This window comes from Poromitra crassiceps (genome assembly GCF_964638095.1).
Source record: "Poromitra crassiceps genome assembly, chromosome: 17".
Taxonomy (NCBI): Eukaryota; Metazoa; Chordata; class Actinopteri; order Beryciformes; family Melamphaidae; genus Poromitra; species Poromitra crassiceps.
In genome coordinates this window covers 28606791-28628222 of record NC_139635.1, presented here as the reverse complement: position 1 = coordinate 28628222, position 21432 = coordinate 28606791, and the positions used below count along the sequence as shown (strand labels likewise).

The window sequence follows — 21432 nt, the reverse complement described above, 5'->3', positions numbered from 1 at the left end:
TGTGCGTGCGTGTGTCTGTGTGTGTCCGTGCGTGTGTGTGTGTACGGGGCTCTGGTGGGTATGCTGTCTAAAAATGAAACTATGATTTCTGTTCCCTGTTTATTCCAATCTCCAGATGAAAACATCCGTTTCTATAGTAAAGTTGAGTCAAATGTATATCTGAAACCCTCCTGTCTGTGTCGTCAAACTTCCTCTTTCCTTGCAGTGTTCCATCGAAAATCCCCAGATTCTCTGAAATGTATCTGATCAATTCTCTAAAATTAAGGTCACCAAAATCACATGATTCTCGTGTTAAGGTAAACATGTTGACATGTTTCCTTTGTACTGACAAATTAAGTAAAATGTTAACATTATGTGTCTCTGATAGAAGTAAGGGTTATAGTAAATGTTAACAAAAGGCTAATCTGCTTGCTGGCTTATAGACTGTACGGTCCATGTTTTTATCGAGAAGGCCGGAATTGGGTGGCATTTGCCATGTTGAGGTTTACCAGAAACTTATAGCAAAAGCCTGGGGTTTTCCATCAACTCTTATAAGATATGAAAGTTTTGCATGAAATGTGGGAGCATGCATGTTTGTGGAGAAGCAATGTCACATCTGAAAGTGTAAGTCTCCAGTTCCTGATTGAAGAGGCAGTGTCACATCTGGAAGTGAAAGCTTCCAGTTCCGGAGAACATCAGCCCTCCCCAACTGGAAAAATAGGAAATGAGAAGTTGACTGACGGGAAATCATCCTCAGAAGACAGAGGACCACCCACTTTTGTAATTGCTTATTCGGCAGGACGGAGACGATCTCCTCCACCAGAAGAACGGAGGATGAGAGGAGAGAAGAATGATTGTGGTCATGGATGAGTGGAGGAAGAAGGAGAAAAAGTCCCAGGTTCCAGATTCCAAAGAGTCAACATTTGAAAGGTGTTTGAGAAGAGAGGCCGAAATGTTTGAGGGATGAAGACTGGAATCTCGTTGAGGTGGGACTTTACTTTGGGGGGTGCAGTGAACCTCCATTTGCCTGACCGCTTCCTTATTGGGAGCAGTGCTTGTAAGATGTGCAGGGCAGACATGTGCGCACCTCGACACTGCACCTTCGACAACTTGGCGACATTTTTAATCGTTCAAATTTGGCTGGGTGGTTCTGTGAACACATTTATTTTTGTTTCAGACAGACTTCACTTTTTTTCCCCGTTACCAGCATTCCAGTATTAAAACAAAATCGTATTTCTCAGTTTATGGTTGTCCTATCTGTAACGTTGTTTTTTTAAGAAAAAAGAAAAGAAAAACAAAAACATTTTAACCTCATTTTGAAAGAGATTGCCACAATAGAGCCACAGCACTTTACCATGAGTGCAGCGAAGTTAGTGGTGTGGTTACAGAAACATCGTGGAACTCCGCCCACTGCGTTGCCCTTGGTGCAGCCATGAGTGCTCCAGTCACCCAGGCTGTAGTCCCAGAACACACAGGCGTAGTCATACAGCTTTGCATTGGTGATGATCTAAAACATCAACAACAACAATAAATAAATGTTGTCGAGTTCTGCAACATAAAAGGAACAAAGCAAACTTACTAACAAGCATCACCTTGAATGTCAGAAAAAAAAATCTTTGAGATTCATGTCGCAGCAAATGTGCAAGATCAAGTCAAGGATACCATGGCTCAGACATTTGAGATGAAACTCACTGATACAACTTTCAATGAAAACTTCATGGTACTAGTAAACTCCACACTGTCTTTGCCACTATCAAATTGTTTGCCTCCATAAGATCCCACCATCCACTCTAATAACGTACAGTACAGGTATTTCACATTTATGAATTTTAAAACACTACTGTGATGGTATCTGCCCATACTAAACCCGACGGCAAGTTATATGAATGAGCAGTGTAGACCAGGTCAAGGCTGTAAGGCTCAGATGATGTAATCATAAAATATACAAATTGTCATGATGTAAATGTTATGACAGCTTAATTCTCTTACTGTGGGTGTGAACAGCATTTCCACATGTTGTAGCACCACAGCACGGTCGTGAACTTTGACACTGGCCGACAGGACCCTGATGGAGGTGGACTTCTGCCTCCTGTAGAGCCGGGACCTGAAGAAACCATCGTTCTGGTAGAGAACAAAACCCACGGAGATGTTTGATGGCTTTCGCTGTCCAGCCACAGCATCTTCAGATGCAAGAAATCAGAGAGAGAGAAAGAAATGTAAATGATTATTAGTACAGTAGTATTTGTAGTAGCAAGTAATAGTATAATAGTAGTGATAGTTGATGTTGTAGCTGTAGTGGTGGTGGTTGTCATAATATTGCAAGCAGATTCCTGAGCTGCTTTTAATGTAAAGGGTACATAAGTCCAAGAAGCCTGCATACTGAATTTGCTGTCATTCTGAATGATGTTTGAAGGTTTTCAAAACAAAACAAATACCAAATGGTGGACACCATTATTTTTTTATGTGGAAGTTATGCTAGAGCCCAAATTGTTCATGATCAGATACAGTACACATGTGTACAAAGTTTCACAACACTTTGACTGAAGGTGTGTTCACACCGGCCTATTAAAGTTTTTCGCTGGCATCGAGTTTACATACAAAGTCAATGCAAATGAGCGATTGAGCATATATTCGCCCGGGAGAAAAATCGCTGGGCGTCCGAGTGACAGAGACAGAGCGATAGGGCGAAAATTCGCTCGTCGCCCGAGATGAAATATCCCAACTCGAGCGAAATTTCGCTGCCAACAGTCGCTTGCTGCTTAACGCTGATTGGCTGCCAACAGTCGCTTGCTGCTTAATGCTGATTGGCTGCCGTAACCCCGGAGTATTTATTAATTCTTGCATCGGGGGATTAAACACAGTTGTGTTGTTTGTGTTTTCATCCTGTCTAACGTTAGAGCTGTGTGCTGCTTGTTTCTGTCTAACGTTAGAGCTGTGTGCTGCTTGTTTCTGTCTAACGTTAGAGCTGTGTGCTGCTTGTTTCTGTCTAATGTTAGAGCTGTGTGCTGCTTGTTTATGTCTAACGTTAGAGCTGTGTGCTGCTTGTTTCTGTTTAACGTTAGAGCTGTGTGCTGCTTGTTTCTGTTTAACGTTAGAGCTGTGTGCTGCTTGTTTCTGTTTAACATTAGAGCTGTGTGCTGCTTGTTTCTGTCTAACGTTAGAGCTGTGTGCTGCTTGTTTCTGTCTAATGTTAGAGCTGTGTGCTGCTTGTTTATGTCTAACGTTAGAGCTGTGTGCTGCTTGTTTCTGTTTAACGTTAGAGCTGTGTGCTGCTTGTTTCTGTTTAACGTTAGAGCTGTGTGCTGCTTGTTTCTGTTTAACGTTAGAGCTGTGTGCTGCTTGTTTCTGTTTAACGTTAGAGCTGTGTGCTGCTTGTTTCTGTTTAACATTAGAGCTGTGTGCTGCTTGTTTCTGTCTAACATTAGAGCTGTGTGCTGCTTGTTTCTGTCTAACGTTAGAGCTGTGTGCTCTTTCTTGACAGTGAATTAAGATCTCTCTCATTTCTCAAGCTCACAGGTGCTGCCAATTGTGCACAAATAGTCTCTCCCTCTCTCCGAGCTCTGAGTATGAACACCTCGGCCCGAGGGCGGAGTGCGCTCCCGGTTTGTGGAGCGATTTAAACACAGCGACAGAGCAATTCCAAAGAGTTGAATCGAGCGACAGGGAGAAAAATAAATATCTCGGTGTGAACACAGCTTAAAGTCGAGCTGAATCCAAAAATGACTTATCTTCAAATACCTGGGTATGCAGTGCACCTATTTAATAAAGTACGCAAAAGAAAATCACAAAAATCTAATTTCTTTAGTTTTTCACACTTTCACATCAAAAATTCATTTTTCAAGATTTCATTGATAACAGTAATCTACAGTTTGCTGACGTCACCTAGTACTATCAAATTTCTACCCCATTTCAAGCAATCATATCACGACATGGCAGCTGTCAATCAAATCTTCATTTCAGGATAAATTTCTCTTCCAAAAGAAAGAGAAAATGGTGCCTAGTGCCTGTCATCTGGCAGAATTCCTATCCCATAAAGAAAAACGGTAATGTCTAAGAATCCAAAGAAATGTAACTGGCCCGTTAAAACGCACATTCCAGGAATATCGTATTTACAGCAGCGATAAAGGCTCGCGCTTGAGAGCCTGCTGGTTGTCAGGGGTCGCACCTCGGAGATTCCAGGCCGACGGGCTGCACTCTCCGCTCCGCAACACGAAGGCAGCTGGCTGCCTGCGGCTCGCTGAGCTCCACTCAGCCACTAACCTCGCGTCAGCAGGCTCTTCCCGAGGAGAGCGCCACAACACGCTGAATCCCACTCGATTTGGAGGCGGAACACGCCAGGATTGGCCAAAGCCCAATCCAGTCCCCAGAATTCTCAAATAAAATCATCGACATATTACTATGACCCGCCTCTCAACCTGTGATCTCAGACAAGTTATGTGAAACGGACTGCGACACACACGACGAACGGGTTCAGTTCGACCTTAAGTTGACGGCAGACCTGAGCCTTAGTCTTTGGGACCTCATGGGCCAATCAATGATTATGTTTTCTTTTTGTTTCCCTGTGACAATTGACCTGAACTATCTATGCCAAGATGGACAAACGGTTGTCTATGTTTTATTTATGTTCTGTCGTTGTTGCCTTGGTGATGGTTCTGTTCCAGTGTTACACAGCTGAACATCTGCCATAGATTGAAGATATCGAAAACATCTCTAAACCTGCCAAACTTGGGCTGTTGAAAGATGTAATTTCCTCGAATGGGCTTGAGTTGCATGAGGTCGCCTCATTGCTACATGATGCACGTGGTCCTGAACTGAATTTGCCCTTGTTAAAGTCTGAAATGTATTTTTTGCAGGAGGATGGTTTGTGCAATGTGGATGAGAAAGTTGTGAAAATAGAGGGAAAACTCACCGGGGGGGAATCGTATGTATACCAGGATGTCGGCTACGGACCCAGTTTCCACCACAATTTCTGAAGTATTGGTGTTGAGCTGAATTCGGTCTGCCACAAAACTGCCAGTAGTTCCTAAACAGTGGGAATCAGAATTAGTATTATTATTACCATAACCTTTATTTATATTACATTACTAGGGGTGACCCCGAATAGTCGATGATTCAACACTTTATTCTAAGGAGCCTGATTCGACGGCCAATCTCACAGTCGAATCGTGTGGTTATGAAACCCGGAGCATTCCATTCTGGCTATATGGGGGGCTGGATGTTTGATTTTCCATAGAAGTCCTTGGTTTCTCCAAATAAATCATGATATATAGCCTATTTTGGAAGGTATTTCCAAAATAGGCCGCCACTGCCGTCCATCTGGCAGGCAGCGTCAGGTTAGTAAAACGCCACTGAATGACCAAATTGATTTAACTTTTAACCATTTCGAGTAACACTGTTTCCATACGGACCCGCAGCGTTGGTTAGTTGTTTATAACGTGACTATATTTATAACTTTTATAATGGACTCCAGCTTCCGGTTTATAATTCGGGCCTGCAGCCGAGTACAAAGGCTGCAGAAGAAGCCTGCATGACTCATTGTTGCAAGCTGCAACAATGAGTCACGTTAAACCGGACCTTGTTCCCACAATTATTTTTTACAGTGGAGGATTCAAAAATAAGGTGGATAGGACAGTTAGCTCACCTTTGAACGAAGTGAACTGGACTCCCTGTGTGTTTTCAGCAGGGATTTGGGCCGACTGGATGACCAGGTTGGGCTGGACCACCTGAGACTGAGACGTGTTCAGATCCACACTTTGCTTCACAGAGAGCTGCTCCAGCGTCACTGTGAGGCTGGGCGGGAATAGTGGACACATGCATAAGACACATAATACAGACATGGCGTGGTCTTTAGTAGACAATTATTGCCTACTAAATGTCTGCACAGGCCTGAAATTTAAAGTGGTGTTGAACTTTGGCCTATCTTATATAGTGATAAGTCATGGGCGGAGCGCCAATCACCTGCCATTCAGATTGACGCTGCTCTGAGCAGCTTATAGCATAAGGTGAAATCCCTCGTTATCACTCGTAAAACCTGGGTTGTTGCACAACCCTAACGTTTTATCCAGTGGGCAAGCCCACCCCCTTTCCTCTGATGACGCAGAAGTGAATTGAAAAGCTGTAGTTCTTCGAATGGCCACTAGGAATCGGGGGCAGTAGGCATTCCCCCCATGTTAAAATGCCTGGCTTTGTAAAAGGATTAAACATCTTTCCAGTAAGGGGCAAAACACGGTTTTGGTCTATATAGCTAATTTCACCTTTTCATAACAACTGTAGGGGGGTCATTCTTTATATAACTCGCCCGTTTGGAGTAAAATAGATGATAGAAAAGGGGGTGATTGACAGATCGCCTGTCCAGTGATAGCAGGCGGAGCTGCGGCTCTGGGAAACTCCCATCTCACATGAGTTGCGGAAGGACTCAACCCATTCCCTCCCACTCTGCTGACGAAAAATCAAGATGGTGACGGCCAACGTTTGAACTCCGCCAGGGAGAAGAAATGTAATGGGATAGCTACATCCATATTATTTATGTCTATGGTTTTATCACAGATAAAGTTACGCAAACCAAGATACTACCAAAGTTCAACATCATTTTAAACCCTAGCCTAACTCGACCCGTACCTGTGATTTCCAAGTGCAGGCGGTACACTGGAATCCAGCAACTGGCTGACTGTAGCTATTGCTGCCACCCTAACTCTCTGTAACACAACCATTAGCATAGGAGGATAGACCAGAACAGATAGAAAGAACTGTAGTCTCATAAAAATACAGTTGAAGAGTTAATTTCCAAACCAATATCACCTTAAAAAACTATTACTTGATCAAGTCGGCATCTCTGAAATTGAGAATTCAGGCTGTAAAAGTGTTATCCTTTAGGAAGCTTGGTCTTGTAACACAATTAAAATTCAAATTGCGTAATAGATGCAGGCAAAGTGAAATAAATCTGTTTCCCCAGCAGATGGTGTTACATGATATGTTGCAATAGCGCCACCATCGGGTCGACATTGCATGGGGGTCTGGCCTTACCCGAGTAGTGGGGGGCCATAGGAACCCACCTGCCAAATGTGGTTCCTCTGGGGCTCACGGTTTCTGAGGTACACATACTTTTAGTGGAGAAAAATAATCCTAACAAATACAATAGGGTTCCAGCACCATGGTAGCCTGGGAACCTGACGAATCTGCAAGCTCAATCTCTATTTGCTCTGGCAGATGGATTTGCATTTGCGAATTGGTCTGGCGATGTCAGGCTAGCAGTAGGAGTTGTCAGGCTAGGAGTTAGCCGCTCTTGAACCCCTAATAATGTGCAGGTGTCTGCCACTTGTTTGATGCAGTGGTGGAAGAGGTGTTTCATACCTGTGTGGCGTTAGGAGACAGGAGGAGTGTGTTGGCGATCTCGACTGCAACGATGACGTCTTCTGCCATCAGTTTATCAGGTCTGGAGGTCAGGATTTGAGTGCTGGCCGCTAACATCTCTAAATCAGCTGGGCTGGTAAACTGAGAGATGAACGATATTTGTTTTATTTAGAGATGTGCAAAAATTACCCTTCTTAACAAGTGATGTATTCTCATATTGAATCTTAAAATCACATTTTCCTTAAAACCTAAAAAGATATTTGCTTTTGCCAGTAGCTGGCCAGTAACAGTACAGCAAGATGGTATTTGAGGTTTTAAGGGAGGAGAGCCTGTGTTCTCACAGCTTGTTGTATGTCCCTGAGCGTCAGGTCACACTGGAGAACTTGTAGCTCATCGAAACTCTGTAATCCTCTCTGGTTTGAACATCTTGCTGAGGCCTTCGGTGTGCCAGCTAGACAGGAAGGTGACGTGTTGGACACAAAGAAATGCCAATTAATCATCAATATGGGTAAAAGAACCTGATATTCTAAACAAATCATCATTTCAGCAGAGAAGGTCTGAAAAGTAAAACTATTAATGGATAGATTATAGGTAGATTAACAGGTGAATTAATGGATAAGTGGATAGACAGATAGATAGACAGATAGACAGACAGACAGATAGATAGATAGATAGATAGATAGACAGATAGACAGACAGACAGACAGACAGACAGATAGATAGATAGATAGATAGATAGATAGATAGATAGATAGATAGATAGATAGATAGATAGATAGACAGATAGACAGACAGACAGACAGATAGATAGATAGATAGATAGATAGATAGATAGATAGATAGATAGATAGATAGATAGATAGATAGATAGATAGATAGATAAGTGGAAGGAATCTCTTGCGCTACAGCCAAAGGGAGGTCGGTGCTCTCAGAGGAGGACAGAATACTATAAACAAACAAACAAAATTGAATAAGGTGCAAAGACTAACGTTTTGATGCGAGCAGCATCTTCTTCAGAGTCAGAGGGTTAGACTCTAACTCTAGTGGGTCTGACTCAAAGAAGCCGCTGCTCGCGTCGAAACGTTAGTTTTTGCACCTCATAAAATGTTGTTTGCCAGTGATTTTGTGTGCTCCAGTCACTTCAACTGTTTCTAGATAGATAAGTGGGTAGGTGGGTAGGTAGGTAAATAGATGGTAGATCTTCTGTATATACAGTAGATGGATAGTAGCTCTCTACAGTATCATGGTTGAGATAAACTTGCCACTATTTGTTCCTTTAGGACAAACTTCCTCAGCATATCCAAACAAGCCGATAGGGGTGAGTGGGAAGTTGAATCCGTTGATTACTTTTGCTTGGCAGAAATTTTCTAAGAGAAAAAGGCATGTTTAATTAAAAGATTAAAGGTACACTATGCAACTTTTGGTAACGCTTTAGATTACTTACAGGGTAAGTACAGGGTAACAAAATCTGAATTTACAGGGTAAGTAGGGTAACAAAATCTGAATTTACAGGGTAAGTACAGGGTAACAAAATCTGAATTCATGGAATGAGGAGGTAATAAATGGGGACTTATAAAGAACTTATACTGTACCTATTTTTGTAACTACCGGGTACCTATTCTGATATAATACCATAGCTATTTTTTACCTACAGTATTCTGTTGTTACAGGGTACGTATGACCTCTCAGAAATAATAATTTCAATTTTATTTCAATTTAGAAGAACCTATACTGTAGTTATTCCGTAACTATCGGGTGCCTATTATACAGGGTAACTACAGGGGCGTGGGCTGTATTCTAAAGCAACGTTACTTCCCTCCTAGTTAGCCTACATGTAATTACGGAGGTCCCTGTTACCACAACGACATTCCCGCCCCCCCCCCCCCCCTCTCTCCTATCAACACAACCTAGCTTTTGTAAATTCCAAAATGCCATTGGACGCACCTCGAAGACATATTTGGGTCAAAGTTCATTATAGCTGAACTTTCGCTGCAGAACCTGGCAGCTGTTTATGAGAGCGCTGCCTCCTTGAAACATGGCCTTGCTATTGTGCTGACTGTGTGAAAGAGCAGTGGGTGTTCCTTGGCATCTTACCTATACACGTAACATTGTCAGTCCTGCGAAAACTCTGTGCTCCACTACTGGAGATGAAGCCGGCCTCACAAATGCAGGAGTAGAGTGGTATTGCATTGTAACACCTGGCATTAGGTCCACAGATGTCTCCGGAGATACACTCATTGATATCTTAATGCCAAAGATAAGGACAGCAGGCATTTCATATTTGGAGGAAACACAGACCAAATGTATGGAACAGTCTCTGCAGTTAGTGATGAAAAAGGACAAGGTCAGTTACCTTGACATCCTGGAGATGTGTGGGCTGAAAATGTCACAGTCTGTAATGATGATATGTAACCATCTTCACACTTGCAGTAGAAGTTGTCCACCGTATTTAAACAGACTGCATTCTCCCCACACATGTTAAAATCCTTCTCACATTCATCAATATCTAAGAGCAAAAGCACAGCAAGAGGAATGTGGAAAGAAAGAAGGGCACCACAGAAATCAACACTTGCATGAAAATACTTCAGAGATTAATCTAAATCTAAATGTGACCAAGCACCATTAACCCGAGCTCATTTAAATTTCACAGCAGAAAAGGTTTGTTGAAAATGATCTTTCAATTCATTCATTAATAATTCAAACAAAACAATTCATACCATACCAAATATACAAACAAAAACGGGGGAGGGGGGGTGATTGATTAACGATTAATTACTATACTCATGATTGTAGATATGTTCATGAATTGTCACATAATACTCTATAGATCATCTGTTAAACATCTACAGATGAAGCTGAATTGATTAATTGTTGAATGTCAACTAATAAGCTGTTGAAACATTACTAGTACTCTGTAGACTATCTGTAGGCAGACTATCCAAGTAAAGTGTTACCCCAGGGACCATGTTGGAAATAAGTGTTCACACTTTAACATGTCTATCCCTTGGATTGTGTCTGCTATACCCATGAATAAAGTCAATCAATCAATACTCCACACAAAATTTAGTGTCTGGTCTTATAAAAACAGGACATACATAACATCAACAAAAACACACAAGTTCAAAAAACCATTCCAACAGAAGGCTCACACATTAATCTGTAAAGTGTTACCAGAGAAGCAAGATATACAGTAACAAGACATCACAGTATATGAAAATATCAGATATAATGAGAAGCAAGACTAGTGTCTAACAGCCTCGCCATATTTTGTGGAATCATCTCTGCCAAGAATCAATCTCACGTCTCCCGCTTGAGAGTCAGCAGTCTAGAGTGTATCAAGGTTCCCAGGGTTCAATGTTCCCAGGGTTCAAACCAGTGTTTTCTCTATATGCATTCAGCAGCGGTGCACCCACGCTGCTGAAATACACTGGAATTATTTTTATAAAAAAAAAGAAATCTAGAAACTAACGTTATATTACCGTATTTGGCGCTACGGATGCTTGTAGGAGTACTATATGAATATGATAGAATACTATAGAAACGGTCGCATCTTACCTGCTATACATGTAACATTGTCAGTCCTGCGAAAACTCTTTGCTCCACTACTGGAGATGAAGCCGGCCTCACAAGTGCAGGAGTAGAGTGGTATTGAATTGTGACAGCTGGCATTAGGTCCACAGATGTCTCCGGAGATACACTCATTGATATCTTAATGCCAAAGACACTTGCATGAAAATACTTCAGAGATTAATCTAAATCTAAATGTGACCAAGCACCATTAACCCGAGCTCATTTAAATTTCACAGCAGAAAAGGTTTGGTGAAAATGATCTCTAAATTCAATCATTAATAATTCAAACAAAACAATTCATACCATACCATACAAACAAAAACGGGGGAGGGGGGGTGATTGATTAACGATTAATTACTATACTCATGATTATGAACTGTTACCCCAGGGGCCATGTTGGAAATAAGTGTTCACACTTTAACATGTCTATCCCTTGGATTGTGTCTGCTATATCCATGAATCAAGTCAATCAATCAATACTCCACACAAAATTTAGAGTAGTACTTTGGGTGATTTTTCTCCCAAAACAAACAAACAAGCAAACAAAAACGGGGGAAGGGGGGGGGGGGTGATTGATTAATGATTAACTACTCTACTCATGATTATGAACTGACAATTATTACTCTAAATTTTGTGTGGAGTATTGATTGATTGACTTGATTCATGGATATAGCAGACACAATCCAAGGGATAGACATGTTAAAGTGTGAACACTTATTTCCAACATGGTCCCTGGTCTTATAAAAACAGGACATACATAACATCAACAAAAACACACAAGTTCAAAAAACCATTCCAACGGAAGGCTCACACATTAATCTGTCAAGTGTCACCAGAGAAGCAAGATATACAGTAACAAGACATCACAGTATATGAAAATATCAGATATAATGAGAAGCAAGACTAGTGTCTAACAGCCTCGCCACATTTTGTGGAATCATCTCTGCCAAGAATCAATCTCAAGTCTCCCGCTTGAGAGTCAGCAGTCTAGAGTGTATCAATGTTCCCAGGGTTCAATGTTCCCAGGGTTCAATGTTCCCAGGGTTCAATGTTCCCAGTGTTCAAACCAGTGTTTTCTCTATATGCATTCAGCAGCGGTGCACCCACGCTGCTGAAATACACTGGAATTCTTTTTATTAAAAAAAATAAATCTAGAAACTAACGTTATATTACTGTATTTGGCGCTACAGATGCTTGTAGGAGTACTATATGAATATGATAGAATACTATAGAAACGGTTGCATCTTACCTACTATACACGTAACATTGTCACTCCTGCGAAACCTCTCTTTTCCATTACTGGACATGAAGCCGGCCTCACAAATGCAGGAGTAGAATGGTATCTGATTGTAACACTTGGCATTAGGTCCACAGATGTCTCCAGAGATACACTCATCGATATCTTAATGCCAAAGATAAGGACAGCAGGCATTTCATATTTGGAGGAAACACAGACCAAATGTATGGAACAGTCTCTGCAGTTAGTGATGAAAAAGGACAAGGTCAGTTACCTTGACATGTTGCAGATGTGGGGGCTGAAAATGTCACATTCTGTAATGATGATATGTAGCCATCTTCACACTTGCAGTAGAAGCTGCCCACCGTGTTCATACAGACTGTATTCTCCCCACATGGGTTAATCTCACCATAGTCCTCATCAACATAACATTCATCATCATCTAAGAGCAAAAGCACAGAAAGAGGAATGTGGAAAGAAAGAAGGGCACCACAGAAATCAACACTTGCATGAAAATACTTCAGAGATTAATCTAAATCTAAATGTGACCAAGCACCATTAACCCGAGCTCATTTAAATTTCACAGCAGAAAAGGTTTGGTGAAAATGATCTCTCAATTCAATCATTAATAATTCAAACAAAACAATTCATACCACTACTGTATATACCTTTGAAAGCCACCACCAAATAAAAAAACCAAATAAAAAAAAACGACATACTAAACACACACACACACACACACACACACACACACACACACACACACACACACACACACACACACACACACACACACACACACACACACACACACACACACACACACACACACACACACACACACACACACACACACACACACACACACACACACTCCATGCCTGTTTTGCCATGCTGGGTCAAGATGTCCCAGGTTAGAATGAAAGTTTATTTTTCATACCAACACAGTCGTTGCCCCCCACAGACATTTGATATCCTGGAGGGCAGGATGACGCCACCATCACCAGGGACAAGTGGAGAGCTGCAAGGCAAGCAGGAGCCTGTCAGTCTACAGTTCTAGCATTTCAAGATATCTCCATGGAGATACACTGTACAGGCAAATTAAAACATCAATTTGACCACATGAATTACATCAGAAATGTTCCAAGTTTCAACAAGGTCCTGCAAAAAAAGGTAAATGCCCTCATTATCTGCATTTAGTTTCAAATGTTTGTTTTCAATTCAGTTTAGTTTCGGTTAGTTTCCAGAGTGGGTTTGCTCGTTTAAGTTTATTATTATTATTATTATTATTATTATTATTATTATTATTATTATTATTATTATTATTATTATTATTATTATCATTATTATTATTAATAATAATAATAATACTGTAATAAAAATAAAAATATTATTATTATAGGGGTGGGTATTTGTCAAGATGTAAGAAGTTCAGAATAGGTAAGTGTCGAAGTCATGCCCTCTTTCGGGTTCAGCATACGAACCAAGGCATTTCATCCGCCATACATTTTTCCATCTACATCTACATCTTCCTGTTTGCTGTCATGTGCTGGGGCAGCAGACTGAGGCCATGTCTACATTAGGCCGTATTGCACTTCATTTGCATCTATTGTCCACACTACCTATTGTTTTGAGTGTTAAACACAAAGACTCCGGTCTCCGGCTGCCGAGACCGTCTTCGTAATCAAAATCCAGCTTGGAACGCTACTGTGGACATGGAGCGTTGAAACGATGCAACTAAACTACTAGTGTAGACTGGGAAGGCTTTAACTACGAGGTCTTTGAAAACGAGGTAATGAAGGATGTTGTCCAAGTTACATTCCATCCTGGACAACGTCTTCCACCCACTCAATGACGAGCTGGTCAAGCACAGGAGCACTTTCAGTGCGAGACTGATTCCACCCAGATGCACCCCAGAGTGCCCCGAGTGTTATTGAACCCTTGGACACAAAAGGTTATTTTAAATGAACCTGTGAAATAGTTCTATATAGAAGCTTTTGAGGGTTCCAAATATGTACCATGATATAGAACCATTAAAGGTTCAAGCTCCCCCTGTCAGGTGAAAAGAAGCGGCTGGCAACTGTGCATGTGTCGGAGGAAGCATGGTGCTAGTCTACGGCTCTCCCCAGATCGGCAGAGGGTGGAGCAGCGACCAGGGCAGCAGGGGGGGGAAATTGGCCAATTGGGGAGAAAATGGGGGGGAAATCAGAGAGAGAAAAAAGATGAGAATTCGCATCCCAGCGTCTACATTTCAACCGTAAGGCACATTTCATGTTTGTGTCCCTGGGCAGTGACTCTCAAGTGCACTCTCAAGTATATATATATATATATATATATATATATATATATATATATATATATATATATATATATATATATATATATATACATATACATATACATATACATATACACATATACATAGCCATGCTTCCTCCGAAACATGGGCAGTAGCCAGCCGCTTCTTTTCATCTGACAGGGGAAGCTTCACCGGTAGTACATAGCATGTGGGAGGATCACACTATTCCAACAAGTTCCCCTCCCTCCGAACAGGCGCCCCGAACGACCAGAGGAGGCACCACAATAGTGTGCACTGTGCAGTTATTATAAAGTGTTACCGATTTGTTTTTGTATGCAAATGGAAAAATGTCTTATTTGTACCTTATACTGTACCTCAAATATGGAAAGTAACTAGAAGTGATGAGTCCTGCAGGACTGTGATGTAACTATGTTCCTATATATTCCAGATATGTCACATATCTTAAAGTGACCAACCCTGACCACAATATAGAAGTAGAGAAACAGGCCAACTGAAGGCAAAACCAAGCAGCACACAGATAGACAGATAGACAGACAGACAGACAGACAGACAGACAGACAGACAGACAGACAGACAGACAGACAGACAGAGAGACAGACAGACAGACAGAGCGGACAGAAAGACAGAGAGGACAGAAAGACAGAGACTGTACTCACCAAGGAAGACATAACATAACCTGATGCAATGGATATTCATGTTAAACTGTTGAACCTCCGAGTCTCCGAGTCTGTTTAACTGAAACAGGAACCAAGTATCATTTCCTTAAGTTAAGCATATCTAGGCTAACTCAGTTTAACACACCCCTTTCCTGAAATAGAGTTCACTTTTGATCTATTAACTTTAACCATTGGTTCTCAACATGGAGTCCGGGGACCACCACGTGTCCTTGAGGGAGTTCCAGGGGGTACCCAGCAAATTGATAAATTGTTAAACTTCATCATTATTTAATTTACAAGAAGTTAAAATAATTTGATACAAAAAATGACTGAATTACTGTTTTTGTCATAATTTCACTGTTATCTCTCTACTACAATACGGAGACACAAAATGTCATTAAATGGAGCTGCATGGCCCCAATGTGGACTCAATTAGCGGTCGTTGATATGAAAAGGTTGAGAATCACTGTATTAACCTTTTGATATATTTTGATTCTTATTAAAATTATACGTTTTCAGAAATCATTTGACAGTATACATTAATTAACCTAGTTTGAACGAGGAACCTCATGCGAGTTACAGTATATGAAAATATGATCTTCAGTTTTTAGGAGAAAAACATATATAAAAATATATATTTCTATATTGATGGTTGCTGTGATTGTCTTTATCTTGGCTGCTGAATAGAATTCATAATTGAATGTCCCCCACCCCTTCTCACTACTACAGTATATCACTAAGTCAGCAATGAATGAACAGAACTTCCCTTCTAACTTCCACCCAACCCGTTAATCACAACTCTGATCAACACACATGACTAAAGATGAAGGAAACGGAACAGATCTAGTGTCGTGTTGATTGGCCATGTGGTGTTGCAATATAGTGGCTAGAATTTGAACAGACATATCTCATGTCCAGAGGTGGAACGTAACTAATTACATTATAACTTAATTGTAGGCCTGATTCAACTGCTTGGAAATGTCGGGCTATATACGGTGTAATTATTTTAGTGGTGACGAGGCAAATAACTTCAGCACCATCTCATCAGGACGCCATTTCACAAGGCCAGGCCGACCAGCATCTGCTCTTATTCTATTGTAGGCTATTTCTCGCCATCTAGTGGAGTTGCATAATGCCACAACGGTTGACCCAAACTTTCGAAGCCACAGCTGACAGGCTAAGCTTCAGATATGGATTTCCATTACATATAAATAATCATAATAATCATAATAATCACAACAATAATAATTATTGGATTTATATAGTGTTCTCCAATACACTCAAAGCATTTTACATATGGGTGTGTGTGTGTGTGGGGGGGGGGGGGGGGGGGGGGTCTACTCATCCACCACCGATGTGTAGCACCCACCTGGGTGATGCATGACAGCCAGTATAGTTCAGTCAATCTGTAATTTGACCCAGGGGAAATTGCAATAGTAGCCTAATCATTCAAGGTTTTATGTGATCACTATAGGGACATACCATCTAAATAACATTAAAAGTATAACAGTATGCTCTATTTAGTGGATCAATTTAGAGGTCGAAGTCTGGGGCCTTCATGTCACAGTGTCACACAAATAACCTAGCTATCTCTGCTACATGCTATTTCACCGTAGATTATAGAATTTATGTTGTTATTTCACATACAACTTGTGGAGATGGTGATGGTCAGTGGAGATGGTGGACTATATGGAAAAACACACAGCCCCACCTTCACCATCACCCTGGGTGACTCCCCACTCCCCAGTCAACACTGTGAAGTCCTTTCACTTCCTGGGTTTCAATCATGAGCCGGGACCTGAAATGTGGTTGAACATCAGAGCTCTCACCAAGAAGGCACAACAGAGGATGTACTTTCTTCGGCAGCTGAGAAAGTTCAAGGTGCCAAAGGCAGTGTTGGTTCTACACCTCCACCGTTCGAGTCCATCCTCGCCTCTTCCATCATGTCTGGTTGGTATACTCCTGCTGCCCTCAACCATCCACTGTTCTGAAAAGGTGGTGGGATGCAGCCTGCCATCCCTTCAGGACCTACACACTGCCAGGGCACTGAAGCTGTCTCACCCAGGTCATAAACTCTTTAGGGTTCTCCCCCATGGCAGAAGACTGATGTATGGCAGTACCAGAACCTCTCATCACAGGGACAGTTTCTTCCCAACTGCCACCTGTCTCTTCAACGAGACCCGAAAGCCCCCACAAATATGGAGTTGTCACAACACTGATTCGGAGAAAGCGTGTGTCTACGGCTCTCCCCAGATCGGCAGAGGGAGCAGCGACCAGGGCAGCAGGGGGAATTGGCCAAGTACAAATGGGGAGAAAATCGGGGGGAAATCAGGAAAAAAAATCTATCTATATAAAATTGAGTATGTGGGCAATGTTTGTTTGTTTCAAGTTCTGTGTTTGGCCACAGCTATGCCGTTTTACGTGCAATCGGGCTGAAACCTTCAGGGTGTGTAAAGGGCACCCGTACGGGTGACCTGACGAAGCCATATTTTTTAATTAGGGCAGATTAATGGCCCTAAGGCTGATTGCCCTAGGGCTGAGGCTATAGTCCAATGATGATGTCATCAGTAATGATGTCATCAGTGATTATGTCATCAGTGATGTCATCAGTGTGAGGCTATATAGCCTACGTGATGGGGGAGTATAAGTAGGTAGAATCGGGAGGAACCAGACAGAGACGATGGCTTATTGTTATTTTTTGTTCTTGCTTAAACCAAATGTTTTATGGTCATGTCACGACTCTCTGGAAGACTGCTTGGCTTGGTTCCAGCCTTAAAACTCGTTATATAGCGCGCGAGATGCCTAGTGTAGCCTATAATAAATAAAGCATCCAACTGGTCATTGTAATCAGTGTCAGGAAAAGGAGACAATGGGGCATGTAGTGATTTCATGCAGGAGCTCTGAAGAGGAGAGAAGCCCCCTAGCATTATGCATTAGCAGTATGACCCCTAGCAGGGTCTTTTAATGCACCGACACCTTTTAATGCACTTGCTCTGTCATTAATGTTTACTGTATGACACTGTCTGTCTGCACTTTACTGTTGTTTTTACTGACTTTAATTTATTTTTATTTTTATATATGTGTAGTTACTGTACATTGCCCTGTGGATGCGCGGTTGTTGTCATTGTGGTTGTTTCTGTTTGTCTGTTATGATCACATGCAAAGACAAATTCCAATCAATTTGTAATTTATATGGCAATAAACTATTGAATATAGAAGGGCTATGATGACTGGACTGCATGGCTGGATGAGTGCAGGCCAGGGTGAAAGATATAATGGGTTCAGTGCGGGGGGGGGGGGTAACTGTTGATCAGTTTCTTGAGAGAAACTGTACAAATTTAAGACTGTAAAAATAAATAATAATAATGAATAATGTAATACAAAATAAATAAATAAAATCTAATGAAGGACGAACACGGAAATTCTCTTTCCCTCACCTGGTTCAGCCCGGGGTAATCAGTGCACAGCAGCGCACACATCAACAACAGTCCAGGTTGAGTGGTGACGTGACGACACTGTGTGTAGTTCTGGATTAGTTTAGCACGAGCTTTTTACTTCTAGGGCTCGCATTTACGCTTCAAAACTCATGAAAGTGGTCCTCATGTGTGAAGATTATGCGGCTGAACACTGGTTCACGTTTGATTAAGCTTGCGTTGCCCAGACTTTATTTGAAGCATCGCGACAAAAACCCATTCAAAAATCCCATAGGCAGAAACAGTGAAGAACCAGGAAGTCCAGGACTTCCGCGTTCCGACTACAAAAATACGTCATCCCTGGGGCTCTCTATAGACCAAATCACCGTGACGTCACCATGTAAACAAATTTACTTCCGGGTACCACTTGGGGAAGGCGGCAGGTTTAAATGTGCGTGTTGTCAAATAAATGCTGTCAAACCCTCTCGTTGTTTTCGGGCGACTACTTTCAATTTAAATGGTTAAACGGTTGGTAAACATGCTTGTCCGACGTATCTAGCCTTTCTTCTGTGTTTGTTTTATGTAGTGTTAGCTAGATAATAACGTTTGTTTTTGTCTGTCAAACTCGCTGTTTTGCAGACTCGTTAACGTAGAAGAGCCTGGTGACGCGAGGTTACGTTAACGTTACAAACAGAGCTACTGACGCCACGTTAATTTAATTTAGCGTCAAGTCTACTCTGGTCTGGTCCAACAGGTAAATTAGCTAGTCTGGTCTCCACTAATGTTAGTGAAAGTGTTGTTATGAATGATATTAAACAACAACACAACACGGACGAACCATTTTTGTCTTCTTTGTCTGTTTTTGTCTTCAACACGTCAGTTTGTGCCGTCCACCGCCATTATAATGTGTGGACCTCAGGGGTACCCGGAAGTAAATGTAAACATCCCGCTGATTTGGTCTATAGTCCACTATTTCTGCAATAGGGAACCGTTTCTAACTTTGACTAAACATTTACCACAGATAGTTTTTTTTTTTGGATAATTGTTTTATAATTTTTTTAGTGCGATAGCCTACATAAAGACAGGACCACAAAGCACAAAAACATCCATTACACATACATACATAAACACTCAAATCCCCCCTCCAACACAGATAGCAATTAACAGATGTGATTCTGAATCAATACCAGAAATTATGATATGGACAAATAGGACACAGCTGATCTTTATATTGGTTTTTAGTGCTTTAGTGTCACTGTATCATGGAATCTAAAACAGGAATTTCAATTTTACATAAAAATATTAATATAAGATACAAGAAGCACTAAAATCGACACAGACTAGAGCTACTTTACGTCAACAGCTACAGAGAATACTTTTGCCCTTATGTTACGGAAGGTTACGGTAACAATTTCATTAGGCTACACACATTTCATGACTTTTCCTGAACTTAAAAGGATTTTACTAATTCCATGACTTTTCCAGGTCTGGAAAACAAGATTTTGAAATCCCATGACTTTTCCAGGTTTTCCATGGAACCCTGAATTAAATGTTTAATCTCTTGTGTGGATTTTCATGTGTGTCTTCAAGTCTCCTTTACGAGCAAAACCTTTACCACAGACTGAGCAATTCAATTGTTTATCTCCTGTGTGGACTATCATGTGTGTCTTCAAGTCTCCTTTACGAGCAAAACCTTTACCACAGACTGGGCAATTAAATTGTTTATCTCCTGTGTGGACTATCATGTGTTTCTTCAAGTTTCCTTTATGACCAAAACCTTTACCACAGACGGGGCAATTAAATTGTTTATCTCCTGTGTGGACTAGTTTATCTCCTGTTTGGACTATCATGTATCTCTTCAAGTTTCCTTTATCACAAAAACCTTTACCACAGACTAAGCAACTAAATTGTTTATCTCCTGTGTGGACTAACATGTGTGTCTTCAAGGTTCCTTTTTCACCAAAACATTTACCACAGACTGAGCAATGAAATTGTTTCTCACTCTCGTAACGGGATGAGCCCCGTCTTTTATTGTCACACAAACACCACAACACATGCATGCGGCAACAACACACTCATGCTGACGGTGGCCGGTGAAAAGTGTCCTCTGCATTTAACCCATCCAGGCATGTCCTTTCCTCCGGGGGGCAGGCCAGGAGCAGTGGTCGCTTTCTCGTACAGCGCCGGGGGACCAACTTCGGATGTTGTCGTCACTGGTCGGATGACGATGACGATCTGATCTTCTGCATGTTTTTAGTGGGGGGGTTATATACGGAGGAACCCCCTGGGGGAGCACGGGGAGAACATGCAAACTCCACACAACCAGAAAGGCCCTTACGACGAGATACCCCACCTGGACAGTGGGCACTGAAGATATGGGGGGGAACACAACCACAGCACCCATAGTGTCCCAGGCGAGAATCGAACTCAGGACCTTCTGACTGTGAGGCGACAGCTCTACCACTGAGCCACCGTGCCACCTGTGTGGACTAACATGTGTTTCTTCAAGTTTACCTTTAGACCACAAGCTTTACCACAGAGACTGAGCAATTAAATAGTTTATCTCCTGTATGGACTAACATGTATCTATTCAAGTCTCCTATATGACCAAAACATTTACCACAGACTGAGCAATTAAATTGTTTATCTCCTATGTGGACTATCATGTGTCTCTTCAAGTTTCCTTTATCACCAAAACATTTACCACAGACTGAGCAATTAAATAGTTTATCTCCTGTGTGGACTAACATGTGTCTCTTCAAGTCTCCTTCATGACCAAAACATTTACCACAGACTGAGCAATTAAATAGTTTATCTCCTGTGTGGACTAACATGTGTGTCTTCAAGTTTCCTTTATGACCAAAACCTTTACCACAGACTGAGCAATTTATATGTGTATCTCCTGTG

The 21432-nt window shown here is 41.6% G+C and overlaps 2 protein-coding genes across 2 annotated transcripts in view; both read right to left on the bottom strand.

The window, feature by feature from the left end:
* Positions 1–21432, bottom strand: part of LOC310792322 (adhesion G-protein coupled receptor G7-like) — a gene marked incomplete at both ends in the record, with an annotated part of 45590 nt that overhangs the window by 14986 nt on the left and 9172 nt on the right. The window lies entirely within an intron of this gene.
* Positions 1–21432, bottom strand: part of LOC310791974 (adhesion G-protein coupled receptor G7-like) — a gene marked incomplete at both ends in the record, with an annotated part of 29970 nt that overhangs the window by 5041 nt on the left and 3497 nt on the right. The window contains 6 exons of the mRNA XM_083653659.1: positions 1334–1486; positions 1969–2100; positions 4911–5002; positions 5621–5769; positions 6598–6674; positions 7330–7470. Coding sequence (XP_083509785.1) covers positions 1334–1486; positions 1969–2100; positions 4911–5002; positions 5621–5769; positions 6598–6674; positions 7330–7470 — 744 coding nt within the window. The remainder of the gene's footprint in view (positions 1–1333; positions 1487–1968; positions 2101–4910; positions 5003–5620; positions 5770–6597; positions 6675–7329; positions 7471–21432) is intronic.